This window comes from Loxodonta africana, chromosome 16 (assembly GCF_030014295.1).
Source record: "Loxodonta africana isolate mLoxAfr1 chromosome 16, mLoxAfr1.hap2, whole genome shotgun sequence".
Lineage (NCBI taxonomy): Eukaryota > Metazoa > Chordata > Mammalia > Proboscidea > Elephantidae > Loxodonta > Loxodonta africana.
The window spans coordinates 83,743,163-83,768,094 of NC_087357.1; the positions used below are offsets into that span (position 1 = coordinate 83,743,163).

At 42.2% G+C, this 24,932-nt stretch overlaps 1 protein-coding gene across 20 annotated transcripts in view; it reads right to left on the minus strand.

Moving 5' to 3' along the window:
- The window catches only part of WDFY4 (WDFY family member 4), a 415,213-nt gene that overhangs the window by 344,996 nt on the left and 45,285 nt on the right, over nucleotides 1–24,932 (minus strand). For 17 of the 20 annotated variants that reach the window (XR_010318150.1, XR_010318152.1, XR_010318151.1 and 14 more), the window contains 6 exons: nucleotides 22,518–22,707; nucleotides 21,749–21,938; nucleotides 18,697–18,854; nucleotides 8,037–8,489; nucleotides 3,460–3,564; nucleotides 1,134–1,324 (listed from right to left, as the gene is read on the minus strand). Coding sequence is in view for 17 of the 20 variants with exons in the window: in XM_064269857.1 (XP_064125927.1) it covers nucleotides 1,134–1,324; nucleotides 3,460–3,564; nucleotides 8,037–8,489; nucleotides 18,697–18,854; nucleotides 21,749–21,938; nucleotides 22,518–22,707 (1,287 nt within the window). In the remaining 3 variants the exon portion in view is untranslated. Of the gene's footprint in view, nucleotides 1–1,133; nucleotides 1,325–3,459; nucleotides 3,565–8,036; nucleotides 8,490–18,696; nucleotides 18,855–21,748; nucleotides 21,939–22,517; nucleotides 22,708–24,932 lie in introns of those variants that run through there. The other 3 variants (XM_064269858.1, XM_064269859.1, XM_064269860.1) reach the window with 3 other exon arrangements.

Genomic DNA, 24,932 nt, shown 5'->3' on the forward strand with positions numbered 1-24,932 from the left:
CAAGAGAATGTTTTGTGCAATGCTCCATGCTGTCTTTCCTTCCCTGTTGACTGAATTTGATGTCCAGGTGGCAGATGTCCCCGAGTGACACTCTGATCATTGACTGCAATGTGTATAGAAAGAAACTGCCATTGTGTTAAGTGACTGAGGATTTTTTGAATCCCTGGGTGGTGCAAATAAGCCCTGCGTGGCACAAACAGTTTGTGCTCAAACACTAACTTAAAGGTTGACAGTTGAAAACCACCCAAAGGCACCATGAAAGAAAGGCCTGGCAATCTTCTGTAAAGATTACAACCAGGAAAACCCCATGGAACAGTTCTACTCTGTAACACATGGAGCCACCATGAGTCGGAATTGACTCTATGGCAACAGGTTAGGGTTAAGGTTAAGGTTAAGGTTAAGGTTAAAAGGTTAGGGTTAGGGTTAGGGTTAGGGTTAGGGTTAGGGTTGAGGTTGAGGTTGAGGTTGAGGTTGAGGTTAAGGTTAAGGTTAAGTTAAGGTTAGGGTTAAGGTTAAGTTAAGGTTAAGGTTAAGTTAAGGTTAAGGTTAGGGTTAAGTTAAGGTTAAGGTTAAGTTAAGGTTAAGGTTAAGTTAAGGTTAAGGTTAGGGTTAATTTAAGGTTAAGGTTAAGTTAAGGTTAAGGTTAAGTTAAGGTTAAGGTTAAGTTAAGGTTAAGGTTAGGGTTAATTTAAGGTTAAGGTTAAGTTAACGTTAAGGTTAAGTTAAGGTTAAGGTTAAGGTTAGGGTTAATTTAAGGTTAAGGTTAAGGCTGAGTTTGAGGTTGAGGTTGAGGTTGAGGTGAAGGTGAAGGTGAAGGTGAAGGTGAAGGTGAAGGTCAGGGTCAGGGTCAGGGTCAGGGTCAGGGTCAGGGTCAGGGTCGAGGTCAAGGTTTGGTTTGGTTTGGTTTGGTTTGGTTTGGTTTGGTTTGGTTTGGTTTGGTTTGGTTTGGTTTGGTTTGGTTTGGTTTGGTTTGGGTGGTGTAAGCAGTAACACAGTCAGCTGCTACCCCAGAGGCTGGTACTAGGAATTTGGGACTTACTTGCCACAGCTGGTAGCACTTCCCTGCCTTACACAGTGGTTAACGTCTGCTACAGAACGGAGGGAAAGCCAACACAGAGGAGACCTGAAATCACCTTGAGAAGATCCAGTTTCAGCTGCATCTCCCCTTGTGTGGACGAGCACAAGGCGCCCACGACGGTGCTCATGTACTCCTCTGCGTTGATGACGGAGAGCTGCTCCAGGATGCTGAGCGAGGCCCCGCGGTAGCACTGGTCGTCCAGAAAGATCTTGATAAAGGGCACCATGCCGTGGTCTTTCAGAACAGCTGGGGGCCAGACAAACAGTAGGCGCTAGAGCCACAGGGTCTGCATCTTAGTTTCTATCCCAAGAAAGCCTTTCCTCACCGTTCTCAAAGTTTGTCTTGCTATGTATTGATGTTTCTTTTCTGCCCATTAGTAACTTCGTTATGTAACCTATAACTACGGTTAAAATGGGAAGAGGGAAAGAGAAACCGCAGAGCTAAGATTTAAAAAAGAAAAACAGCTTTCTCTTCCAGTGAGAACTCCACTTTTGAAGCAAAAATGTTTTAATTTCCTTTTTTTTTTTTAAAGAAATCTAAGTCATACGAACTTTCACTAGCTATCCTGCCTTTTATTTCCCTAGTATTCCCTAACTCAGGGTCATGGAAATTCTCTCTTCTTGGCTAAAATTGTTTTGGAAAGCAAACCAGAATTTAAGAACATATTTAATTCCTAGATCATTTTCTGCAAGAGTAAATTAAAGAAATTTGGCTGGTGATATATTTGGTTTAAAAGTTATCCTAAGAATTTCTTCTGCAGTGTTGATATTTGCGGTAGTCACAGGTGGAAAGAACCAGGAAGTACCCTGACCCTTCAAATGGCTTGATGTGGATTTGAGCAGCGGCCTCCGTAAAGCAGGGTTTCTCCAAGCTCGGCCAGGTGCCACCTACAGGCAAATCACCTGGGAGATGTTTTAAACGGCAGATTCCTGAGCTCTGCCTTGACCCACTACTGCTTAATCCTCTGGGAGTGAGGCCTGGAGAAACATTTTAACTGCGCCTCCAGGACATCCTTCTGGAATAATGCTAGAGGCCCTCTGCGACGACGAGTAATTTTCCACATTTGGCGTAGATAAAGGTGCCCCAAATTACCAAGCCCACTGCTGTAATGTTGTCGGTGCATCTGTTTCATGTTATAATATATACGTGTGTACGCCACACGTGTATACGCCACACGTGTTATATATACGTGTATACGCCACACGCGTTACCTATGTGTGTATACGCCACACGTATTACATATGCGTGTATACGCCATGCATATATCTATGTGCGTTTGTTATATCTTTGTGTGTGTGTCTGTGTACATATATGTGTGTGTGTATATGTGTGTGTGTCTGTGTATATGTATGTGCGTGTTTATATATACGTGTGTATGTGTGTGTCTGTGTATATATGTGTGTGTCTATATGCATGTGTGTGTATATATATGTGTGTGTCTGTGTGTATATATATGTGTGTGTGTCTGTGTATATATGTGTGTGTGTCTGTGTATATGTATGTGTTTATGTATGTGTGTGTGTCTGTGTATGTGTGTGTGTATATGTGTGTGTGTCTGTGTATATATATATGTGTATATATATGTATATGTGTGTGTCTGTGCCTGTGTATATATATTTGTGTGTGTATCTGTGTATATATATGTGTATATGTGTGTGTGTCTGTGTACATATATGTATATGTGTGTGTATATATATGTGTGTGTGTCTCCGTATATATATATGTATATATGTGTGTCTGTGTATATATATGTATATGTGTGTGTGTCTGTGTTTATATGTGTGTGTGTGTCTGTGTATATATATGTGTATGTGTGTGTGTCTATGTATATATATATGTGTGTCTGTGTCTGTGTATATATATTTGTGTGTGTATCTGTGTATATATGTGTGTGTATATATATATATATATGGCTGGTGGCCACACGATCTTAGGAAGCGAATGACATTGGATGCATGGAGCTGCTACAGCCTTGATGGGCTGGGAGTGCATCAGAACTCTGTCTCTGAAAAATGACTAGCTTCCTTTGCCTGTATTTTACTCTTCTGATTAAAAAAAGTAATCTATAGTTGGTGCAGCAGGATATTAATATATATTTTTCTTGAAAAAGGAGGCTCTGTGGTCTCATAAATTTAGGAAATGCTAGATTAAGCATTGTTTTTTGCTCCCCAACATTGTTTAGCAACCTTAGGAGCAAAAAGTGTCAACCAAGGGGTCTACCAGTTTGCTGATGTTCACTGTAAGTCAACCAGCAAATGGACATTAGCCACACTAGCGTGAGCTATTCCACAGATAAAGCCTTTGAACACTGGTTATAAATAACCGGGGACTAGTTGGTGCCTTACCAAGTAGTAGCAAGGTGCATTTAGTGCTATCCTTACCTGCATTCCGAACTGAGCCTTCAAGAAGCATAGCCACAGTCCTCAGCATCAAGCAGGTGAGCTCTCTTTCTGGATCCTGTACGCCGGGGATGAACTCTGTGTTTCCTGTGATATTTAAGAAACAATAAAAAAGTCTTTTAAAAGTACATGTGGTGTTATGGATTGAATTGTGTCCCCAGAGAGGTTTTCTGAAGTCCTAACCCCTGTACCTATGAGTGTGACCTTGTTTGGAAATAGGGTCTTTGAAGATGTTACCAGTTAGGTTAACACAAGATCATACTGGAGTAAGGTGGGTCCCAATCCTCTACAACTTCTGTCCTTAAAAAGGAGAGCAGATACACAGAGACAAGAAGACAGAGGAAGGACACCATGTGACCCTGCAGCTGCAAGCCAAGGAGTGCCTTGAGCTACCAAAAGCTAGGAGAAAAGCATGAAACAGACTCTCCCTCAAATCCTCAGAAGAAATCAACGTGGCCGACACCCTGGTCTCAGACTCCCAGCTTCCAGAACTGTAAGACAATAAATTTCTGTACTTAGCAGCCACCCAGGTTGTGGTATTTTGTTACAGCAGCCCTAGGAAGCTAATGTGTGTGGTTTTACTCAAAATCTCTGACTTTAATAGCTTTCAATCCTCTTATGAAAACATGAATATAATGCTTCCATTAGTTGGGACTGTGCATCCCAATTCACAAGATGTAACCCAACCATCCCCTACAGAATGGGTGATCCAATGTGAGCATATCAGAATCCCGGGAACTCTTACTGTTAGAACCCAGATTCCTGGGTCCCATCTCCAGAGTTCTGACTCCATTGATCTGGTAGGGGCTAACTAGCTTCCAGGGGATGGTGCTGATCAGAGGACCATGCTTTGAATACCACTCTCTATGTGAAGTCTGAAGTCCTGCCTCCTTGATTTTCCTCTGGCCACTTTTATAGTTTGCTATTAGCACCTTGTAGGGTGGACTGGCAGCTCACGCTGGAGTCATGGAGAAGAGAGAGACAGTCTGAAATAAACAGCCGTCCCCACTAGATCCATGAGGGCAAAGCCAGGCTTCCTGTGTTCACCACGGAATCCCAATGCCAGAAAAAGTGTCTGACACAAACTGAAAGCTCAACACATATTTGGGGAATAAATAGATCAATGAATGAATGAGTAAAAAGTAGAACTTATTAACCAGGAGACAAAATATCTAAGAAACAGAGAGAAACATTTAACAATAGAAAGCATAAAGACTGGAGCCATCAGCTCACCAAAATTTCAATTCTTCTGATAATGGCCATAGGATTGGGATTGGATTCAAAAGCAAGTCAATGTTAGCTGTGTTATGGATTAAGTTATGCCCCCAAAAATATATGTTGTAAATCCTAACCTCTATGCCTGTACTTCTCACATACTTTGGATGTGCTATCAAGAGGGACCAGTCCCTGGAGAAGGACATCATGCTCGGTAAACTAGATGGTCAGCGAAAAGAGGAAGACCCTCAATGAGATGGATTGATACAGTGGTTACAACAATGGGCTCAAACATAGCAATGATTGTGAGGCTGGTGCAGAACCAGGCAGTGTTTCATTCTGTTGTACGTAGTGTTGCTGTGAGTCAGAATCGACTCTATGGCACCTAACAACAAGAACATGCCTGTGGTTATAATCCCATTTGGGAATGGGCTGTATTTGTTATGTTAATGAGGCAGGATTAGTGTAGGGTATATCTTGAGTCAATTTCTTCTGATACATAAAACGAAAACCAAACCAAACCCATTGCTGTCAAGTCGAATCGAACTCATAGCAACCCTATGATAGCGACTCTATGATAGCGACTCACAGGGACCCTTTTGAGATATAAAAGAGATTAAACAAGTGAACAGAGCAGAGATGGGGGAGATGCCAAGCCACATGAAGATTACCCAGGATTAGAAGCTCAAAGAGACAAGGACCTTCCCCAGAGCCATCAGAGAGAGAAAGCCTTCCTCTTAAGCTGACACCTCAAATTCAAACTTTTAGCCTCCTGAGCTATGAGAAAGTAAATTTCTGTTTGTAGTATTTCTGTTATAGCAGCACTAGATGACTAAAACAGGCTGCTTTTTGGAAATGAATAGTGGGGATAGTTGTACAACATGATAAAAAGCAATAATGTCACTGAATTGTACATATAAAAAAGGTGAAATGGCAAGTTTTTTGTTATGTATCTGTATTCACCACGATAAAACTTTTAAAAAAAAATCAGAAGTTGACAGGGGCTTAGAGGGAGCAGAGAGGGATGACTAGGTGGAGCACAGGGCGTTTTTAGGGTAGTGGAACAATGCCGTAGGGTGCTATAATGGTGCGCACATGGCATTATACATTTGTCAAAAATTCATAGGACTATACAATACAATGAATGAGCCTAATGTAAACTATGGCTTCAGGTAATAATAATGTATAAATATGGTTAACTTTTTTATGGTTAATTAGTTATAACAAATGCATCACACAAATGCAAGACGTTAGTAATAGGGGAAACTGTGGGTGTGGGGGTAGGATAGATGGGAACTCTCTGTACTTTCTGCAAATTTTTTCTGCAAACCTATAAAAGTACTGTAAAAAATAAAGCCTATTAAACAACAACAAAAAAAGCAATACCTAATTAAGATAGCACAGAAACACTGGACAAAAAGGCTATGTAAAGACTTCTCAGTTAAATGCCAAGGCAAGACAGGAATAAAATATGTTAACTTCATTCCTGGTAGGATTTAAGGCAAGAGGTTACCAAGCAACAGAAAGCAGAGATGACAACATACTCTCTGGGACTGGCCCAGAGGCCTCCCTCAGTCCTCATCCTATTGCAAACAAGACCAGGGAGGCCTGGCTTGTCCCTGACCTCCCTAAGGTATCTAACCTCCTCCTGAGTGTCCAACTCAGTCTCCTCGGCAGTAGCACAGAGCCTACAGGGATAAAGCGGCAAATATTTGAGCACCTTGATCCTGGCACAGCAATGGATGCTTTTCAGGTATTACCTTATTTAATTCTCACCACATTTCCAAAATGTAGATATTATTACTCCCATTTACAGAGGCAGGCACAGACTCAGACAGGTTAAGTAAGCTGCTCAGGGCCCCTCACCTCCTGAGTGACTCAGCCAGGATCCCAGCCCAGGGATCTCTGGGTTTCATGCCCACATTCTCTCCTTCAGCTTCTTCCTCTAGAGAGTTACAAGAAGCAGACAGATGAATGACTTTGGCTGTGCCTTAAATAGAATTCCAAAAGCAGTCAATGGTTAAAGGGCACCCGGCCCTTCCAGGCAGTGCAGACAGAGAAGAGGCAGGAAGCGGGGAGGGGCCAGTGGTCAGACACATGTGTCAGGCATCTCTCCTCCAGGCTGGCATCCCAGAAGCAGGTGTAGACAGATTGAAAGGAACCCAAAAGGGACTTTACACCCTCCCTCCCATTTGAAGCTCAGTGGCGATGAGTGTTTCAGAGGACTACATGGAGTCCCCGGGTGGTGTAAACAGTTAACACCCTTGGCTGCTAACTGAAAGGTTGGAGGTTTAAGCCCACCCAGAGGCACCACGAAAGAAAGGCCTGGCAATCTACTTCTGAAAAATCAGGTACTTAAAACTGTATGGGACACCATTCTACTCTGACACACAGGGGATCACCATGACTCAGAGTCAACTTACTGGTGGCCCCAGCAGGATGTATGGCACATGGTTGGTTAGGCAGCCCAGGCCAGCATCCTACATCGTTCTGTGCTCCTGCATGGATGGGAGGAACCCTAAATGCCCTGCAGGGGAGGCAGAGGTCACTGAGGTTGAGAGGAATGGGGGTAGAGGAGAGGTAGGGTCGAGGGGACCTTGCCAAGGAGACACAGTGCACAGCCCAGTAGGTGTACAGGGCCTGGCCAAGACTCAAAGGGCAACAAGACCCTGGTAGTCCAGACTCCAAGTAGAAGACCATCAAGCCCCAACTGCACTAGATGAATAAGGTGACTGTATCCCAGTCACCCCAGCAGGCCCCAGAGAGTCCCAGGCCTCTTCAAGCTCCCCTCCTTTTTGTATCACTGAGGGCTTGTCTGGCTCTCTGATGCCCCCCTCCTCCATCTATATAAACAAACGTCTATATACCCAGGCAATATCTGGGGCAGGAGATTTCTGAACCCAAGGAACCTGTTTAAAGTGACACTCACCTCTACATGAGAAATATCGGGTCAGTTATAGAATATAAAACCAAAAAAAAAAAAAACCCGTTGCCATTGAGTCAATTCTGACTCATACCAACCCTATAGGACAGAGTAGAACTACTCTATAGGGTTTCCAAGGAGCAGTTGGTGGATTTGAACCGCCAAGCTTTTGGTTAGCAGCTGTAGCCCTTAACCAGTATGCCACCAAGGTAGGAGGCACCTTTTCTTTGTACCTCTGAGAAGTAGCTCTGGGAAACATGTGCTTCCAGGGGTATCTTCTTTGGCCCTCACAGTGCCCAATGACATGGGCACCATCATTGTCTCTGTTATGTTGATATGTGGAGGGGACATACAGACCCAGGCCTGGCTAACACTGACCCCCAACCCATTTTCCCACCCTCCTCGTGCTCCTCAGCCACACCTGACTTCCTCATGATCTTGGCTCGCTTCCGCAGCTGGGCCAGCAGCAGGCCCAGGAGCCCTGAGTCCCGGAAGATGTCAGTGAATAATGGGTCCCCGCCTGTGATTTTGTGGATGCTCTGCAGGGCCACAAGGGTACAGGGTGACTCAGGGCTCTCCTTGATCAGGCGCTGAACCTTCCGCAGGATTTCATGTGGCACGTAGTACAGCTCAAACACCAGAGCCTCCAGCAGCTGGAAGAACTGCATCTGCACTGGGGCCGGTTTCAGGTGCAAGAGCTCTACAAACTGTGAGATAGGCTGCAGGGTCCACTCCAGCAGGAAAAAGTTTCGTGCGTTCCAGTTCCACAGCGTTCTGATGACCGACAAGACTTGTGAGCAGAGGTGAAGGTCATTGGCTTTGAGGAAGACATTCTGTAGGACTTGGAAGGCCTGAAGATTCTTAACAGTTGCCCCTGAAGATGATAAATAATAATGATTTTGAAGGTCATCTTTCCTGCCTATGTCTAGAAATTAGGTAATTACATTCGAAGGTTGTATTTTCTAGCTCCTGGGGATAAATGTCTATCAGAAAAGTCAACTGCCCAGGGCATGAGTAAAACTAAAGCTACTTTGCCCAAAGTGTGGTGGTGTCTAATGAAGTACTTGAAATGTGAGGTTTGCTGTATGTGTAAAGTACACACTGGATTTCAAAGCCTTAGCACACACCAAAAGTGAACAACTGTATTTATTTTTATGTAGAAATGGTAATATTTTGGATATATTGGGTTAAATATTTATATAAATGTATGCATGTGTATGTATACATATATTAAAAAAAACCCATTGCTGTCAAGTCAGTTCTGACTCATAGCAACCCTAAATGATAAAGTAGAACTGCCCCACAGCATTTCCAAGGAGCACCTGGTGGATCTGAACTGCCAACCTTCTAGTTAGCAGCCATAGCTCTTGACCACTGCACCACCAGGTTTTCCATATGTGTATATACTTGTGTATGTATATATATATATACATATATGTATGCATGTATATGCATATAATATATTATATGTAACATGGAGCCCCTTGGTGGTGCAAATGGTTAATGAGTTCGGCTACTAACCAAAAGATTGGAAGTTCGAGTCTACCCAGACGCACCTTGATAGAAAGACCTGGTGAGCTACATCTGAAAAATCAACCACTGAAAACCCTATGGGGCACAATTATACTGTGACACACATACATGAAGTTGCCCTGAGTCAGAGTCAATTCAGCTGCAACTAGTATATATAAAAACATATAAAATATATTAATAATATATTACTTTCACCTGTTTCTTTTTATATTTTTTAATATGGGTACTAGAATACTTCAAATGACATGTGAGGGGAGGAGCAAAATGGTAAAGTGAGTGGTCACTACCATTTACTCCCCCAGCAACTAATCCACTGAATAACAAATAAAAACAAGCATAGACTGAGATCTCAGATCTCCAGATGGCAGCTGAGGTATTGGAGAGTTGGTGTGAGTCCAGAAGTAGGGAGGGGAGGAGCAGGGATGGCACAGAAGCTGGGAGAATACACCCCCTAACATTGGGAGCACTCACTCATCACAAACATTTTGGGATGGGGCTAGGAAACACCTCAAACAGGGAACACAGAAAGGGAGCTAATCCAAGGAAGCTGTGAGCCCATTTTTTAAGGGTATAAACTGGCTCGGGGAGTTAGTGGGCTGTGCAGTTGGGAGGGGATGAAGGAAGATCATGTCTTCGTGGGAATGTGCTGATGAATCTCTCTGAGGCCAAGACAGACGGGCACTAGGACCTGGAGGAACTGCAAGGGTAATAAGGTGAGGGGAATACTTCAGACTGACAAGCAACACAGAGGAAAACAGCTGGCTCTGGTGCCACAACGGTACATCATGGGAGAGCCTGTGCAGGGGAGGGGTGCCTATAAGGGAAAGACATATACAGGCCCCAACTTCACCATAGGAAAGTTGAGCCCCACCACTTATGTCAGCATCTACGACCAGCTAAATCTTCCCCCTGTCCTGTGCATGCATATTGAATTCCAGAGATCAAGCATGCAGGGTGACTGAATCAGCACCGCAAAAAAAAAAAAACCTAAGGATAAGAGTGCCTTCCAGTGGTTCTTAGGAGACGACACCAAGCCCACTGCTGGTGAGTCAATTCCGACTCATAGAGGCCCTGTGGGGGGGAGTATAGCTGCCCTGTGGAGTCCCAGAGCAGTCTTTGTGGAGGTGGGCTGCTGTATCCTTCTCCCATGGAGTGGTTTGTGAGTGGATGCCCCAGGCTTTAGGTTGGCAGCGGGGGGGTTGGCCACTGTGCTACCAGGGAGCCCAATCAGAAAAATTTCCCACAACACCAGAATATAAATTTAAAGTAAAAACAAAAAGATAAGAAAATGGCTCAAGTTCAAAAAAAGTAGTAAAACACACAAAATCACAAGAAAAGAAGGACAAATCACAAGTGAAACATGAAGAACAGGAAACTTCTCATATGGAGGCTAGCCTAGCAGAAAGAATTGATCGTTTTCAGACTACGGTGGCAAATGTTTGAAGAAAGCAAAAACACACAAAATACAAGCTAGTGGAGATCAGGAAACAAATAGAGAAACAAAATAAGAGACTCAACAGGAAACTGAAAACATCAAAAAAAGAGAGAGAGAGAGAGAACTACTGGAATCGAAGAATAAAGCAACTGAATTAGAAACAGCAAGAGAAACACTCAACAATTGTGTCAAACAGGCAGAAGAGAGGATAAATGAGCTAAAAGACAAAATAACTGAACTTATCAAGTCTCAAGAGAAAAGAACAAAGAAAAGTGAACTGCTCAAAAGGAAATATGGGATTCAACTAAGAAATCTAACATTAGAATTATTGGAACCCCAGACCACCATGACAACTATAAAGGCATAGAAACAATTTTCCAAGAGATAATCAGAGAGAATTTCTCAGACCTGTACAGAAAACCAAGCCTGCCAATATAGGAACTTACAAGAACACCAATCAGAACAGACACAAAAGGATTAACTTGGTGCCATATCCTTATAAAATTCTTGAAAACCAAAGACAAGGAGAGAATTCTGAAAACAGCAAGAGAAAATCACAATATAACATATCAAGGGTCTTTCATAAGAACCAGTGAGGATTTCTCCTCAGAAACTCCAGATGCCAGAAGACAATGAAGTGACATATAAAATACTGAACGAAACAATTGCGAACCAAGAATTCTTTATCCTGCAAAGTTGTCATTCAAAAACAAAGGAGAAATCAAGACATTACCAAACAAACAGAAGCTCTGGGATTTTGCTAGTATAAGACCAGCTTTGCAAGTATTACTCAATAGAGTACTCCAAATGGAAAGACAAGAGCATAAAATAAATACTTGTGCCTATACACAGGAAATAAATACATAAATAAATAAGAGAGAAAGATCTCAAAAACACAAATACATGGACAGTCATAAGGACCAAGTATATGATATTTTCAGGGAATAAACTCAGTAATTAAATCCCATAAACAATACAATATCAAGTTTATAAGGAATAAGCACAAAGTAAACTTATCGAATATTAATTGTATATTAATGTCAATGGAGACAGACTAACAAAAGTGGGGGAGGCAGGGGCATATCCGGAATGGATTTATCATGTTAAGGTTGTATGTTAACTGTTTTTCATGTTAAATATTGTTACAACTGTAAGTTATACGACGTAGTACATCTGGTAACCACTAAAAAGTCACGGAGAAAATAACATTCAGAAGAAAAGGAAGAAAGCAAAAAAGCTCATCACAAAAAATCAGCCAAATACAAACAAGAACAGAAAAAAGAAAATCATAATAAAAAAACAAAGAAGTTACAAAACACTCAAAAAAAAAAAAAAAGGCAAAATGAGTGAGGTAAACACACTACATTTTCAGTAATAACCTTAAATGTAAATGGTCTAAATGCCCCATGCGAAAGACAGAGAGTGGCAGAATGGTTAAAAAAACATAATCCATCTTTTTGCTGTCTATAAGAAGCATCTTAGACATAAGGACACAAACAGCCTGAAAATAAAATGATGGAGAAAAATATTCCATGTAACCAGTAAACCAAAAAAAGAGCAGGGATGGCCACACTGATAACAGATAAAATAGATTTTAAATAAAAATCTATCACAATAGATAAAGGAGATAACATAATAATAAAATAATATGCAAAGCCAATCCAGCAAGAAGACGTAACAATTATAAATATATATGCACCTAACAGCAACGCATAAAAATCTATTAAACAAATATGAATATGAAAGAAGAAATAGATGCCACAATAATAGTAGGGAACTTCAACTCGCTGCTTTTAATTATGGACAGAACATCTTAAAAGTAGATCACTAAGGACATTGAGAACTTAAATAAAGTTGTGAGCTAATTGGACCTAATTGACACATACAGGAAGCCCCACCCAGCATCAGAACAATGTGCATTCTTCTCCAGCATACACGGATCATTTTCCAGAATAGGCCCTTTGCTAGGACACAAAACAGGTCTCAACAAATTAAAAAAGATTGAAATCATACAAGGCATCTTATCTGATCATAACAATATGAAGCTAAAATCAACAACAGGAAAAATAAGGGGAAAAAGTGAATACATGGAAAATAAATAACACACTACTAAAAATCTACTGGGTCATAGAAGAAATCAAAAGTGAAATTTAAAGACCCGGGAGAATCATAGGAAAATGAAAATACAACATATCAAAACCTTTGGGACACAGCAAAAGCAGCACTTGGAAATTTATACCAATAAATAACTATATTAGGAAAGAGGAAAGATCCAAAATCATTAACTTAAACCAATAACTTGAACAAATAGAAAAGGAAGAGCAAAAGAAGCCAAAATCTATCAGAAAATAAGGAAATAATAAAGATCAGGACAGAGATAAATGACAGAGAAAAATACAAAGAATCAGCAAAACCAGAAATTTGTTCTTTAAAGAATCAATAAAATAGACAAGCCACTGGTTAGGCTGTTAAAAGAAAAACAACAGAAGCAAATAACCAAATTAGGAAATGAAATTTGTGACATTACAATCGCTCCAACAGAGATAAAGAAGATCATAACTAATTACTATGAAAAATTGTACTGCAACAATTTTGAAAACGGACAAATTCCTAGAAACACACTACCTACCCAAACTAACACGGAAGGAGAAATTTTAAACAGACCCATTACAAAAGAGAAGATTGAAGACGTCAAAAATACTGCCAACAACAAAACAACAACAAAAAAAGTCCAGGACCAGACGGCTATACTGGAGAATTGTACCAAACACTCAGTTGACACCAATCCTACTCAATCTCTTCAAAAAGATAGAAGATGAAGGAACACTGCCAAACTCTTTCTCTGAAGCCAGCATAACTCTGATACCTAAACCAGGCAAACACATCACAAAAAAAAAGAAAATTACTGACTGATATCCTTTATGAACATAGATACAAAATTTTTCATTAAAATTCTAGCCAACAGACTTCAGCAACACATCAAAAAAAAAAAAATACACCATGATCAAGTGGTATTCATATCAGGATTACAAGGATATTTCAACATTAGAAAATCAATGCAACCTACCACATAAATGAAACAAAGGAAAAGAACCAAAAGATCGTGTCAATTGATGCAGAAAAGGCATTCAAAAAAAATTCCACACCCTTTCCTTACGAAAACTCTCAGCAAAATAGGAATAGAAGGGAAGTTTCTCAACATAATTAAGGGAATATATGCAAAACCAACATCCAACATTATATTCAACGGAGAAAGGCTGAGAGGCTTCCCTTTGAGAATGGCACTGAGACAAGGACGCTCATTATCACCACTCTTATTAAACATTGTCCTGTAAGTCCTAGCCAGAGCAGTAAGACAAGAAAGAGAAATAAATGTATCCTAATTGAAAAGGAAGAAGTAAAACTATCCCTATGTGCAGATGACATGACTGTATACATGCAATACCATAAAGATTACACAAGAAACCTGCTGGAACTAATAGAATAACTTAGCAATGTTACAGGGTACAAGATCAACACAAAAAATCAGTTGGGTTCCTCTATGCTAACAAAGACTACTCCAAAAAAGAAATTAAGAAAACAATACCATTTACAATAGCTCCCAAGATGATAAAATACCTAAGAATAAACCTAACCAGGGACATAAAAGACATACAATGAAAATTATGAAACACCACTACAAGAGAATAAAAGAGACCTACAGAAATGGAAAGACACCCCATGCTCACGGATTGAAGGTTTAATATAGTGAGAATGTCAGTTCTATCTAAAGCGATCTACAGATACAATTCAATGCTGATACAAATCTCAACGACATACTTTACTGAGATGGAAAAACTAATGACCAACTACACATGGAAAGGAAAGAAACTCCAATTAGCCAAAGCAATATTGAAGAAAAAGAACAAAGCAGGAGGCCTCACACTCCCTGATGTCAAGACATACCATACAGCCACTGTAATCAAAATAGCCTGATATAGTGTCAGTGACAGACACATAGACCGGTGCAATAGAATTGAAAACTCAGTGTTAAACCCAGCCATCTACGGACAACTGATCTTCAGCAAGGGGTCAAAGTCCATTCAGTAGGACAGAAACAGCCTCTTCAATAAATGTGGCTGGCAAAACCGGATAACAGCTGCAGAAAAATTAAACAGGACCCATACCTCACACCCTACACAATAACCAACTCAAAATGGATCAAAGACCAAAACATTAAACCTAACACTATAAAATTTCTGGGAGAAAACTCTGAGACCTAATCTTTTGTAAAAAAAAGATAGGATAACAAATCCACAAATAAAAAAAAAAAAAATAGAAGAAGACAAAACAGATAGATGGGACCTCATAAAAATTGAAAACTTAGGTTCATCGAAAGACTTTATTAAAAAACTAAGTAAGACAACCTACAGACTGGGGGAAAAATCTTTGGAAACGACTTATCCAATAAAGATCTAACCTCTAAAATCTATAGAAAATTGCAACAACAACAACGAGAAAGCCCAACCACAAAATGCACAAAGATCGTGAACAGAATCTTCACCAAAGAGGATATCCAAGCAGCCAACAAACATATGAAAAGATGTTTGTGATCATTAGCCATTAAAAAAAAAACCATTAGAGAGATGCAAATCAAAACTACAAGGAGATACCATCTTACACCAGCTAAAGGAGCACTGGTTTAAAAAACAGATGACAACAAATGTTGGTGAGGATGTGGGGAGATCAGAATCTTCATCCATTGCTAGTGGGACTGTAAAATGATACAGCCACTATGAAAAACAGTATGGCGCTTTCTCAAAAAACTAGAAACAGAACTACCTTACGACCCAGCAATCCCACTCCTAGGTATGTACCCTTGTTGTTGTTGTTGTTTGGTGCTGTAGAGTTGGTTCGGACTCATAGCAACCCTATGCACAGCAGAACAAAACACTGCCCAGTTCTGCGCCATCCTTACAATTGTTATGCTTGAGCCCCTTGTTGCAGCCACTGTGTCAGTCCATCTTGTTGAGGGCCTTCCTCTTTTTTGCTGACCCTCTACTCTATCAAGCATGATATCCTTCTCCATGGACTGGTCCCTCCTGATAACATGTCCAAAGTATGTGAGACGAAGTGTCGTCATCCTCACTTCTAATTAACATTCTGGCTGTATTTCTTCCAAGACAGATTTGTTAATTCTTCTGGTAGACCATGGTATGTTCAGTACTCTTCAGCAACACCATAATTCAAAGGTATCAATTCTTCTTCAGTCTTCCTTATCCATTGTCCAGCTTTGACATCCATATGAGGCAATTGAAAACACCATAGCTTGGATCAGACGCACCTTAGTCCTTAGAGTGACATCTTAGCTTTTTAACAGTTTTAAAGACATCTTTTGCAGCAGATTTGCCCAGTGCAGTGCGTTGTTTGATTCTTGACTTCTGCTTCCATGGGTGTTGATTGTGGACTCAAGTAAAATGAAATCCTTTACAATGTCAATCTTTTCTCCATTTATAATGATGTTGCTTATTGGTCCAGTTGTGAAGATGCTTGTTCTCTTTATGTTGAGGTGTAATCCATAATAAAGGCTGTGGTCTTTGATCTTCATCAGCAAGTTCTTCAAGTCCTCTTCACTTCCAGCAAGAAAAGGTTGTATCATCTGCATCCCACAGGTTGCTAATGAGTCTTCCTCCAACCCTGTTGCCGAATTCTTCATATAGTCCAGCTTCTCGTGTTATTTGCTCAGCATACAGATTGAATAAATATGATGAAAGGATACAACCATGATGCCCATCCTTCCTGACTTTAAACCACAGTATCCCCTTTTTCTGTTCAAATGTCTGCCTCCTGATCTAAGTACGGGCTCCTCATGAGCACAATTAAGTGTTCTGGAATCCCCATTCTTGCAATGTTATCCATAATTTGTTATGATCCGCATAGTTGAATACCTTTGCACAGTCAATAAAACACAGGTAAACATCTTTCTGGTATTCTGTGCTTTCAGCCACTAGCCATCTGACATCAGCAATGATATCCCTAGAAACCTAAAAATAATGACACAAACAGACATATACACACCTATGTTCATTGCTGTTTTATTCACAATAGCGAATGAATGGAAACAACTGAAGTGCCCATCAATGAATGAATGGATAAGCAAATTGTCGTACAAACATACGGTGGAATACTATGCAATCATAAAGAACGATGATGAGTCCACGAAACATAACATGAATGGACATGGAGGGTATAATGCTAAGTGAAATAAGTCAAGCATGTAAGGACAAATATTGTATGATACCTCTTTTATAAGGAGACAAGAATAGATATATGGAGACCAATGTTCATTGGTGGTTACCAGGGAGATGGGGAGGGGAAAGTGTGCTTTAGATCATAGAGACTTGTTTTGTTTTTGTTTTGGTGATGAGAAGAGTGACACCAAATATGGATGTATTGAGCACAGCACAACCAAAGTAAAAATGAGTGTTTGAGCACATATGGATGCGGATAGGCATATTGGTATACGGGTAGGTACAGGTGTGTATATAGGTGCAAACAGATAGAAGTACGTGTAAATACTAATATGTGGGTGCAGACACATATATTCATTGAAGATACAAATATGGATACTCCACAGATGTAACCAAACACCTTCCAAGATTGATTTTCTGGGTTTGAAAGCTTAGGACCATGGTCTCGTGCAACAACTCAGTCAATTGGCGTAACATAGTTCACAAAGACCATGACCTGCATCCTAGTGAGGTGAGTAGCGTCTGGGGCCAGAAAAGCTTACGAGCAGCCATCTAAGACACAACTGCAGGTCTCCACTCACCAGCAGCAAAAAAGGAAGAAAGTAAGCACAAGCTCAGAGAAGAAACAAGTCTACAGGAGCTACAACCTGAGACAAGAACCCAATGGTGCCCAGCTACCACCACTGACTGTTCTGACTACAGACACAATAGATGGTCCCGGAGAGAATGAGAGAAATATGTGGAGTAGAACTAAAATTCTTATTTAAAAAAAAAAAGCCAGACAACCTAGAACAGTAGAGAACAGAGGACTCCCTGATACTATCACCCTGAGATATTCTAGAACTGAGCCTAACCCTGAGATCCCCTTTTAGTGAACTAGCAGATTGGCACACAAAATAAAGGATAATACCCATAAGATCAGTGCACTACTTAAAAACCATCAGTATGAGACTAACAGGTCAGCAGTTACTCAAAAGCAAAGATGGTAAGATAAGGGGGCAGGGAAACTAGAGTACTGAAAATGGAACAAACAACACAATTAAAGAGAATGTTGACACGTTGTGATAAATGTAACTAATATCACTGAAAAATTTGTGTGGAAATTTTCCAGTGGGAACCTAACTCGCTATGTAAACTTTCACCAAAATCTCAATCGGATATTTTTTTTTAATTGTATATGAGGCTGACATTATATTTTCATTAGACAGTGTTGGGCTAGAGGATTGTTTTCAATCAATTAATAATCAAATGATGTTAAAAATTACTAAGAAAAGTCAGTTTTGTTTCTAGAAAAGCTGTTGAATAGATACAGTTTTCTCTGGAAGGGCTTCCTAACTAACCCAGCAGAGTGGGCCCTCCACACCTCACTGTGCCCAATGCGTTTACTGAGCCTCAGAAAGCATCCAGGCATGTGATTGAGGAACTCAATCGATCAATAATCAATATCTCAAAGCTCTGAGAAGGCAGTGACTCTGACCCTCGGTGGCTATGTCAAGGTCATCTGTCCCCATCAAGTAAGCAAATGCTACACGGTAATCCATACAAGAGGAAGTGGTGGGTGGGTGGAGATCAGAGGCCTCTGTTACTTGAGTTTATTATCTTTGACTTAAAGTTCCCTGTAAGTCACATCCAAGAGAAACTTCCTCGTTATGTGAAGCTGAGGTTGGGCATCTGGAAAAATCTGTGGGGGAGAATGTTTTTAATCTGGGCATGATCTCCCGAAATGTTACAACGGAATCAGACCCTACCGAGCATTAACAGGTGCAAAATGTTTTCTTTTTTTTTTTTCTGTACAAAGTTTCAGGAGAAGACCTATGTGGCCTTGTCAGGCAGGGCACAGCATCAAATGTTGCAGGTTGATCAGAGACCCAAGAAGGACCTACCAGAAGCCTCGTGATGGAACTTGAAGCCTTCACGTTGTGGGTAAGTGATGCTGTCAAAGACCTTCAGCTCCGACCTTCCACAGGTGGTCAGCCACATCACCAGCCTGAAGAGCTCCTCCAGGTGGGGGTCCACCTCACTCTGGGACAGCCCATCGTACCTGTGGAGACAACGAGGCCAGCTCCCTGGACTTCTTGGACAAAGCAGCCAAGTTTGCTGTAGTGCTCCTCATAGGAAGCAAGGCAGTGCAGGTTGGGGACTCTGGGAAAGACCCCAAAGGTCTCACCCCAGAGGCAGCTCAGCATCAAAAGGCAAGGGGGTGCTTGGATGAGCATCACTTTGTTCCCAAATATCAGTCTTAAATCTAAAGCTGCAGCATCTACTTACAGGAAGGCTACTTTCCAGGGCCGAATGTCCAAAAGGCCCATGCTCAGGGTACCAGCAGAGCTGGAGAACCCCCAAAACAAAAGAGGTAATACTTTTATAAGGCAACAAAGTAGACACCATGGAGGAAAATAGGACTTTATCAGACTTCTTTATGTTTATTTTCAGGTTGAGTACTGTTTTTGTTTTTAGCTACTTATGGGTATGTGGGCTACCTTACTCTTCTCATTGAGGAGACCTCTAAAGAATGATTTTTAGCTCTGCCATTTCAAGAGTCAGTGCTTTCAGTGACTTCAATTAAGGCAGAAGAAAAACCAGTGGGCTCAGATGGGTCCTTCCCAACACTTCTAGGAACAAGATCGTTTCTGGTGTAAATTAATCACCCATTTAACCAAAGAAATGTCGAAAACTGCTAAAGCACTGTCCTCCATGATCACAATAGCTAGGAAATTGTGGCCAAGACAAATGTAAAATGTGCGGTAGGTTAGTCAACAGCCTTGTGTACACTCAGTATTGGGTGCTTGTGTCTGTCTATCTCTCTCTCTCTCAAAATGGCCAGTGCTGACTAAAACGGCGACACTGTGATAAGGTAGAACCTCAATCACGATGTCATGCAGATCTTGGAAGACACCAACCCGAAGATTCCAAAGGTAATAGGAAGCCCCAGGTGGATATTCCAACAGGTTGACAGTACATGGATACCCACACGTGTTCTGAGTCAACAGAGACGCATTAAGGCCACCAAAGATGAGACCCAATAAAATTAAAGACCAGTGAAGATGGAACTAGTCTGAGGACAAAGGATTGATAGATGGCAAGACCGTGGGAAGATAAGTCTGCTGTAAAAAGCCAAAGTGGCATCTACTTAGGCCCAGGACCCAGCTGCTCATTTACTTAGGCACTGACAGGAAAATCTAAGAGTCGGGCAAAGCCAGTCGGCAACTGTGAAGGTTCAGACTCTAGCTACATCCTCAGCCCTACCTCCTCCACCGTAGATCAAGCTCCTCACCCTTTAACACTACCTGGCCAAGATGCTGGAATTAACCAAGTATGTCCTGATCCTCCCATCCTAAATACAGCTGTTCCAATTTCCTGCCCTATGTATGTCTTTGAACAGCCATTAAAGAAAGATTCTAGGCAAAGATTTCTAAAGATACTACATGAGAAGAAGGGGTAAGAGGAGAGGTACCCTAAGATTTCTAAAGATACTACATGAGAAGAAGGGGTAAGAGGAGAGGTACCCTATGAAAAGGTTGGAAGCTAAACTCCTAACTCGTGATACCTTTTAGAAACCACAACAGTAGCCCTTATGTATCCACAGGAACTTTTATTCCTAGCATTCCTTTGCAGGAAGTCTCTCTGGGTGTTGTCACTTAATCACATCCTTCTGGAGGCTGTGGGACTTCAGACCCTCATCCAAGTCCCCTCCTCTAGACTCTGCATGTCTCTATGTTGAAATCAATGAGGTGTAGTGGTGAGATGAAGGGTTTCTCATAGTCACAGAGCAAAGCCCAAGGGATTACATTTGGCTGGGCCCTTAAGAAGCTTCCCCAAGATGGGTGGAAGAGTTTGGACCATCAAGGAGTTTCTTTGCTTTCCATACCTTGGTTCTATCCAATCCTGGGACCCAAACTGAAGATGGAATGGTAAGTCAGGGTAAAGGTAATAACCCAGCAGAAGTGTCTTTCTCGTTTGGGTTTCCCATGAGTCAAGAATTTGACAGCGAGTAATTTATTTGAGAATTGATCTCAGAAAATAACAGTAGGAGAGAGGCCATGAGAAACAGGGAATAGAAGGAAGTCAATATGGGAGCTTTATCAAGCAAGTACACATAGGGCAACAGGAACATAATTCTTGTGGTGAACTCTAGGAGACAGCATAGTGCTATCCCACTCAGGGGGCAAATTTGCTGGGTATTTATCCATCATCGCCTGTCAATCATGGGCTGAGGGATGCTCTTGGGGGTTGTTAATTCCCTGGCACCTCCAGCCCCTACCAAGCACCCAGCAGAGCAGGTTACAGCATTGCCACACAGAGATGCAGGTTCTGACTGGTGGAAATCAAATTGGTCAGCATGGAGATGGAACATGTCAAGGGGATCTGTGTAGGACACGAACTGGACTCGATAAAACTAACATCACCCTTCAGCAAAATATTGATTCTCCAGTAAAGTGGCCCCAAACCTGGCTGCACACTGAGTTTGTTAGCTGCCATCAAGTCAGCCCAGACTCATGGCAACCCCATGCACAATAGAATGAAATGCTGCCTCTTCCTGCACCATCCCCATGATCAGTTACAAACTGGGCCATTGTGCTTCCCAGAGTTTCTAATGGCTAATTTTTGGAAGTAGATTACCAGACCCTTTTTCCTAGTTCGTCTTAGTCTGGAGGCTCCACTGAAACCTTGTTCATCAGCATGGCAACACACAAGCCTTCACTGACAGAGAGGAGGTAGTTGTGCATGAGTTGCATCGGCCAGAAATCAAACCTGAGTCTCCCACGTGAGAGACCAGAATCCAACCACTGAATCATCAATGTCTCGCATTGAATTATTTTGCAATTAGAGGTCTCCCTAGCCACATCCTATGGAGATGTATATGCTGAGAAGCATCACTGTCTGTCTTCTTCCAAAGCAGCTTTGTTTTCTTCCCTACCAAGCACAGCCACTTACCGAAGCAACACTTTGAGCAGCAGAGGGTAGCCCTCCCCATTCTCGAACTCCAGGAGCAAAGCTGAAGAGATGGGGTAGGAATCCTTCACGAAGCCCAAGATGAGCCCCACAGCCTCGCTCACGTCTGGAGCCGGGAACGTGTCTGCAAGCTTGGAGAGGTTCTGGAGGGAAATCTTAACACAATCCATGGCTGCCAGAAGAAAATATACCCCATTCAGCTCAGAGGTGATAGCACTCCCCTCCAAAATCCAAACCAAACCAGTTGCCCCTGAGTTAATTCTGACCATGTCAATGCCACATGCGTCAGGGTAGAACTGTACATAATCAACCAATGAAAACCCTGTGGAGCACAGCCTTCTTCTCACCCCCCTTTAAGCTGCATATCAGGAAGAGAATGAGAATAAACTCAAGCATCTTTCTGCTGACTCTTGGATCAGAGAAGGTTTCCCCACAGCAAATGTCATCCTGAGAGCTGAGCTCTGCAGGCCCAGATGACAGCAGGAGCAACGGGAAAAAGGAAAGAAGCATCAAGATGAACAATAAAAGCAATTTTATGAATGGAGCATGCAGTGTAGGGTCATCTACAGGACATAGTTTGGCATCAATGAGAGCCCTGCTCATTCATGTCTCCCCTAGTCCCAGTATAGACCCTACATTGATGCTACGAGACAACCTCATGGTCTCATAGGAAGTGGGCCTAGTCTTCGCCTGAGTTCAAGGAAAGCTCTGCTGTGGCCCTCGGCCCACACCTGGTCTCCTGGGGACATACCCTGCAGGTACTGGATGATACTGAGGTTCTGTGTCTTGGAGATTGCTCTCAGCACGCAGAAGGTGGGCTCTTTCCAGAAGCAGCAGCTGTGCTCCCGAAGACAGGTCGTGGCAATCAATAGAGACTGGAGCTCAGTTCCTGAGACAAGTCCTTCTAGACCCTGAGACTCACTGCAAATGTTGAGCAACATCTGGGGTGGGGGGTGGGGAGAAGCCAAGGAAATTCTGGTCAGGAAACCATCTTTCTGTGATGGATCATTCCCTGCTTTTCCGGAGTAGTGATGGCCATGCCTGAGCAGGAGGGACAGTGTTGAGCATGGTAACCTCTGTCCCAGGCCAGCATGCACTGGGTAACAGGGGTTGGGGATCAAGTCTGAACTCATGATCCTTGTACAAGTAGTTGTTATCCTTTCCAAATCAGAAGAACACAGAAGTAACTGACTTAGACCGTGTCTTTTTATATAGAAAGGCAGCAAAATGGTATCAACAATTAAGGTATAGTGTAAGAGGGCACAAGTGCTATTTAAAAAGAGAGATGTGTTCCTGTGTCCCTGGTTGGCACTCAAACTCTACTTCTCCATAAGATCTTGAGAGTTACCCTATAAACTTCTGTTATAAATTTAATTGTGTACCCCCTCCCCCAAATTTATGTTGAAGCTCTAACCCCTGCTACCTGTGAACCTGACCTTGTTTGGAAAGAGGGTCTTTGAGATGTTATCAGTTAACATAAGGTCATAGCAGAGCAGAATGGGTCCTAATCCCATCTGAGTTGTGTTCTTATATAAGAGAAGAAGAGACACAGAGAGACATGCAGAGGAAGGAGGGCCACAAGAAGTTGCAGCTACAAGTCAAAGAACACCTGAAGCTACCAGATGCTGACACAGAGGAGAAGGGATCCTCCCCAGAGCCTTCGAAGACAGTATGGCCCAGCCAACACCCTAACTTCAGATTTCCAGTCTCCCGAACTGTGAGACAATAGATTCCCATGCACATAAGACCCCCGGTTTGTGGTTCCTTGTTACAATGGCCCTGGGACACTAAGACCCCTCCTAACTGGGCTCTGGGCCTCCACCAATCCAGTCTCCCAATGGCCCTAGGACGCTAAGACCCCTCCTAACTGGGCTCTGGGCCTCCACCAATCCAGTCTCCCAATGGCTGCCACCGGGATTTCCAGCACATTCCTCTCCAATCAGGTTAAAAGCCAGACAAGGTAACATAGCTTGCAGAGTCCAGCGTGGACTAGCCCTGCCTCCTTTCTGACTCGGTCTCCTACAGCTCTCCCTTAGGCTCCTGGGGCTCCAGTCACCCTGACTTTCTTCCAGTTTGACAAATATCTTGAGTTCCTTCCATCGAAATCCATTAGCCCCTTCAAGCATGGCAATATAGTCAAAGCCGGGCAACCAGGGAGCTAAGCTATGACTACACTTTCTAGCCTCCCTGGCAGGTAGGTGTGGCCAGTATGATCAAGTTCTCACTTTGTCTCTCCTGGTCCCTTGACCTAGATGGCCTTCCTTTCCCTCTTCCATCCCAACCAGGCCATGCCATCTTCTCTGATTTCTTGTCAATCTCAGGTCTCTGATTAAATGTTATGTACTCAGGACAGCCTCCATTTATTCTCTAATATAAGGCCTCCTTCTCATAATTTCCCAGATACTCTTGACTTTTCCTTCACAACACTTAAAAAATTGGTAACTTCACATTTAGTCATGTGATTATTTGTCACCATCTGGCTTTCCTGGCCAACTTTACCCTCTAGGAGTGAGGACACTGTGCTCAAGGCTTTGACCCCTTGGTGGGTGCTCAGTATATATTTGTTGACTGAAACAATACAAACCCTTCTGGAAACCAGATACAGTCTATCACCTGTGGCTCACATTCCTCTCCAGCAGATTGAAAGGACCATGGAGACAGAGGTTTGCACCCCTTCAGTGCAGGGCACAGGAAAGCCCTGAGACAAAAGTTTGTTAAAGTACCAAGGGCTGTGTCCTGGCCACCACTTAGAATGTAATCAAATATGGACAAATAACACCTGATGCCCAATGACTCGACAGCAATGGGTTTGGGCCCAACAATGCTGCTCAGAGGGTAACCCACTGTTATGGAGCGGATTATGTCTCCCCAGAATAGATGCTGGGATCCTAACCCCTATTCCTGACAGTGGAATCCAATGTAGTGTGATCATCTTCCACAAGGCAATCTACTGTTACGTGATCAATCGCCTAATCATTTCTGAGTTATATAAAGAGCAGCATAGACACAGAAATGCACATGTACAAATGAGGAAAGATAGATGTCTCCTGAGGGTCATTTACAAGCCAAAGAGCCAAGGAAGGAATCAACATGACTAACACCCCGATTTGGGCCTTTAGCCTCCAGAACTGTGAAAGAATAAATTTCTGTTCTTTAAAGCCACCTA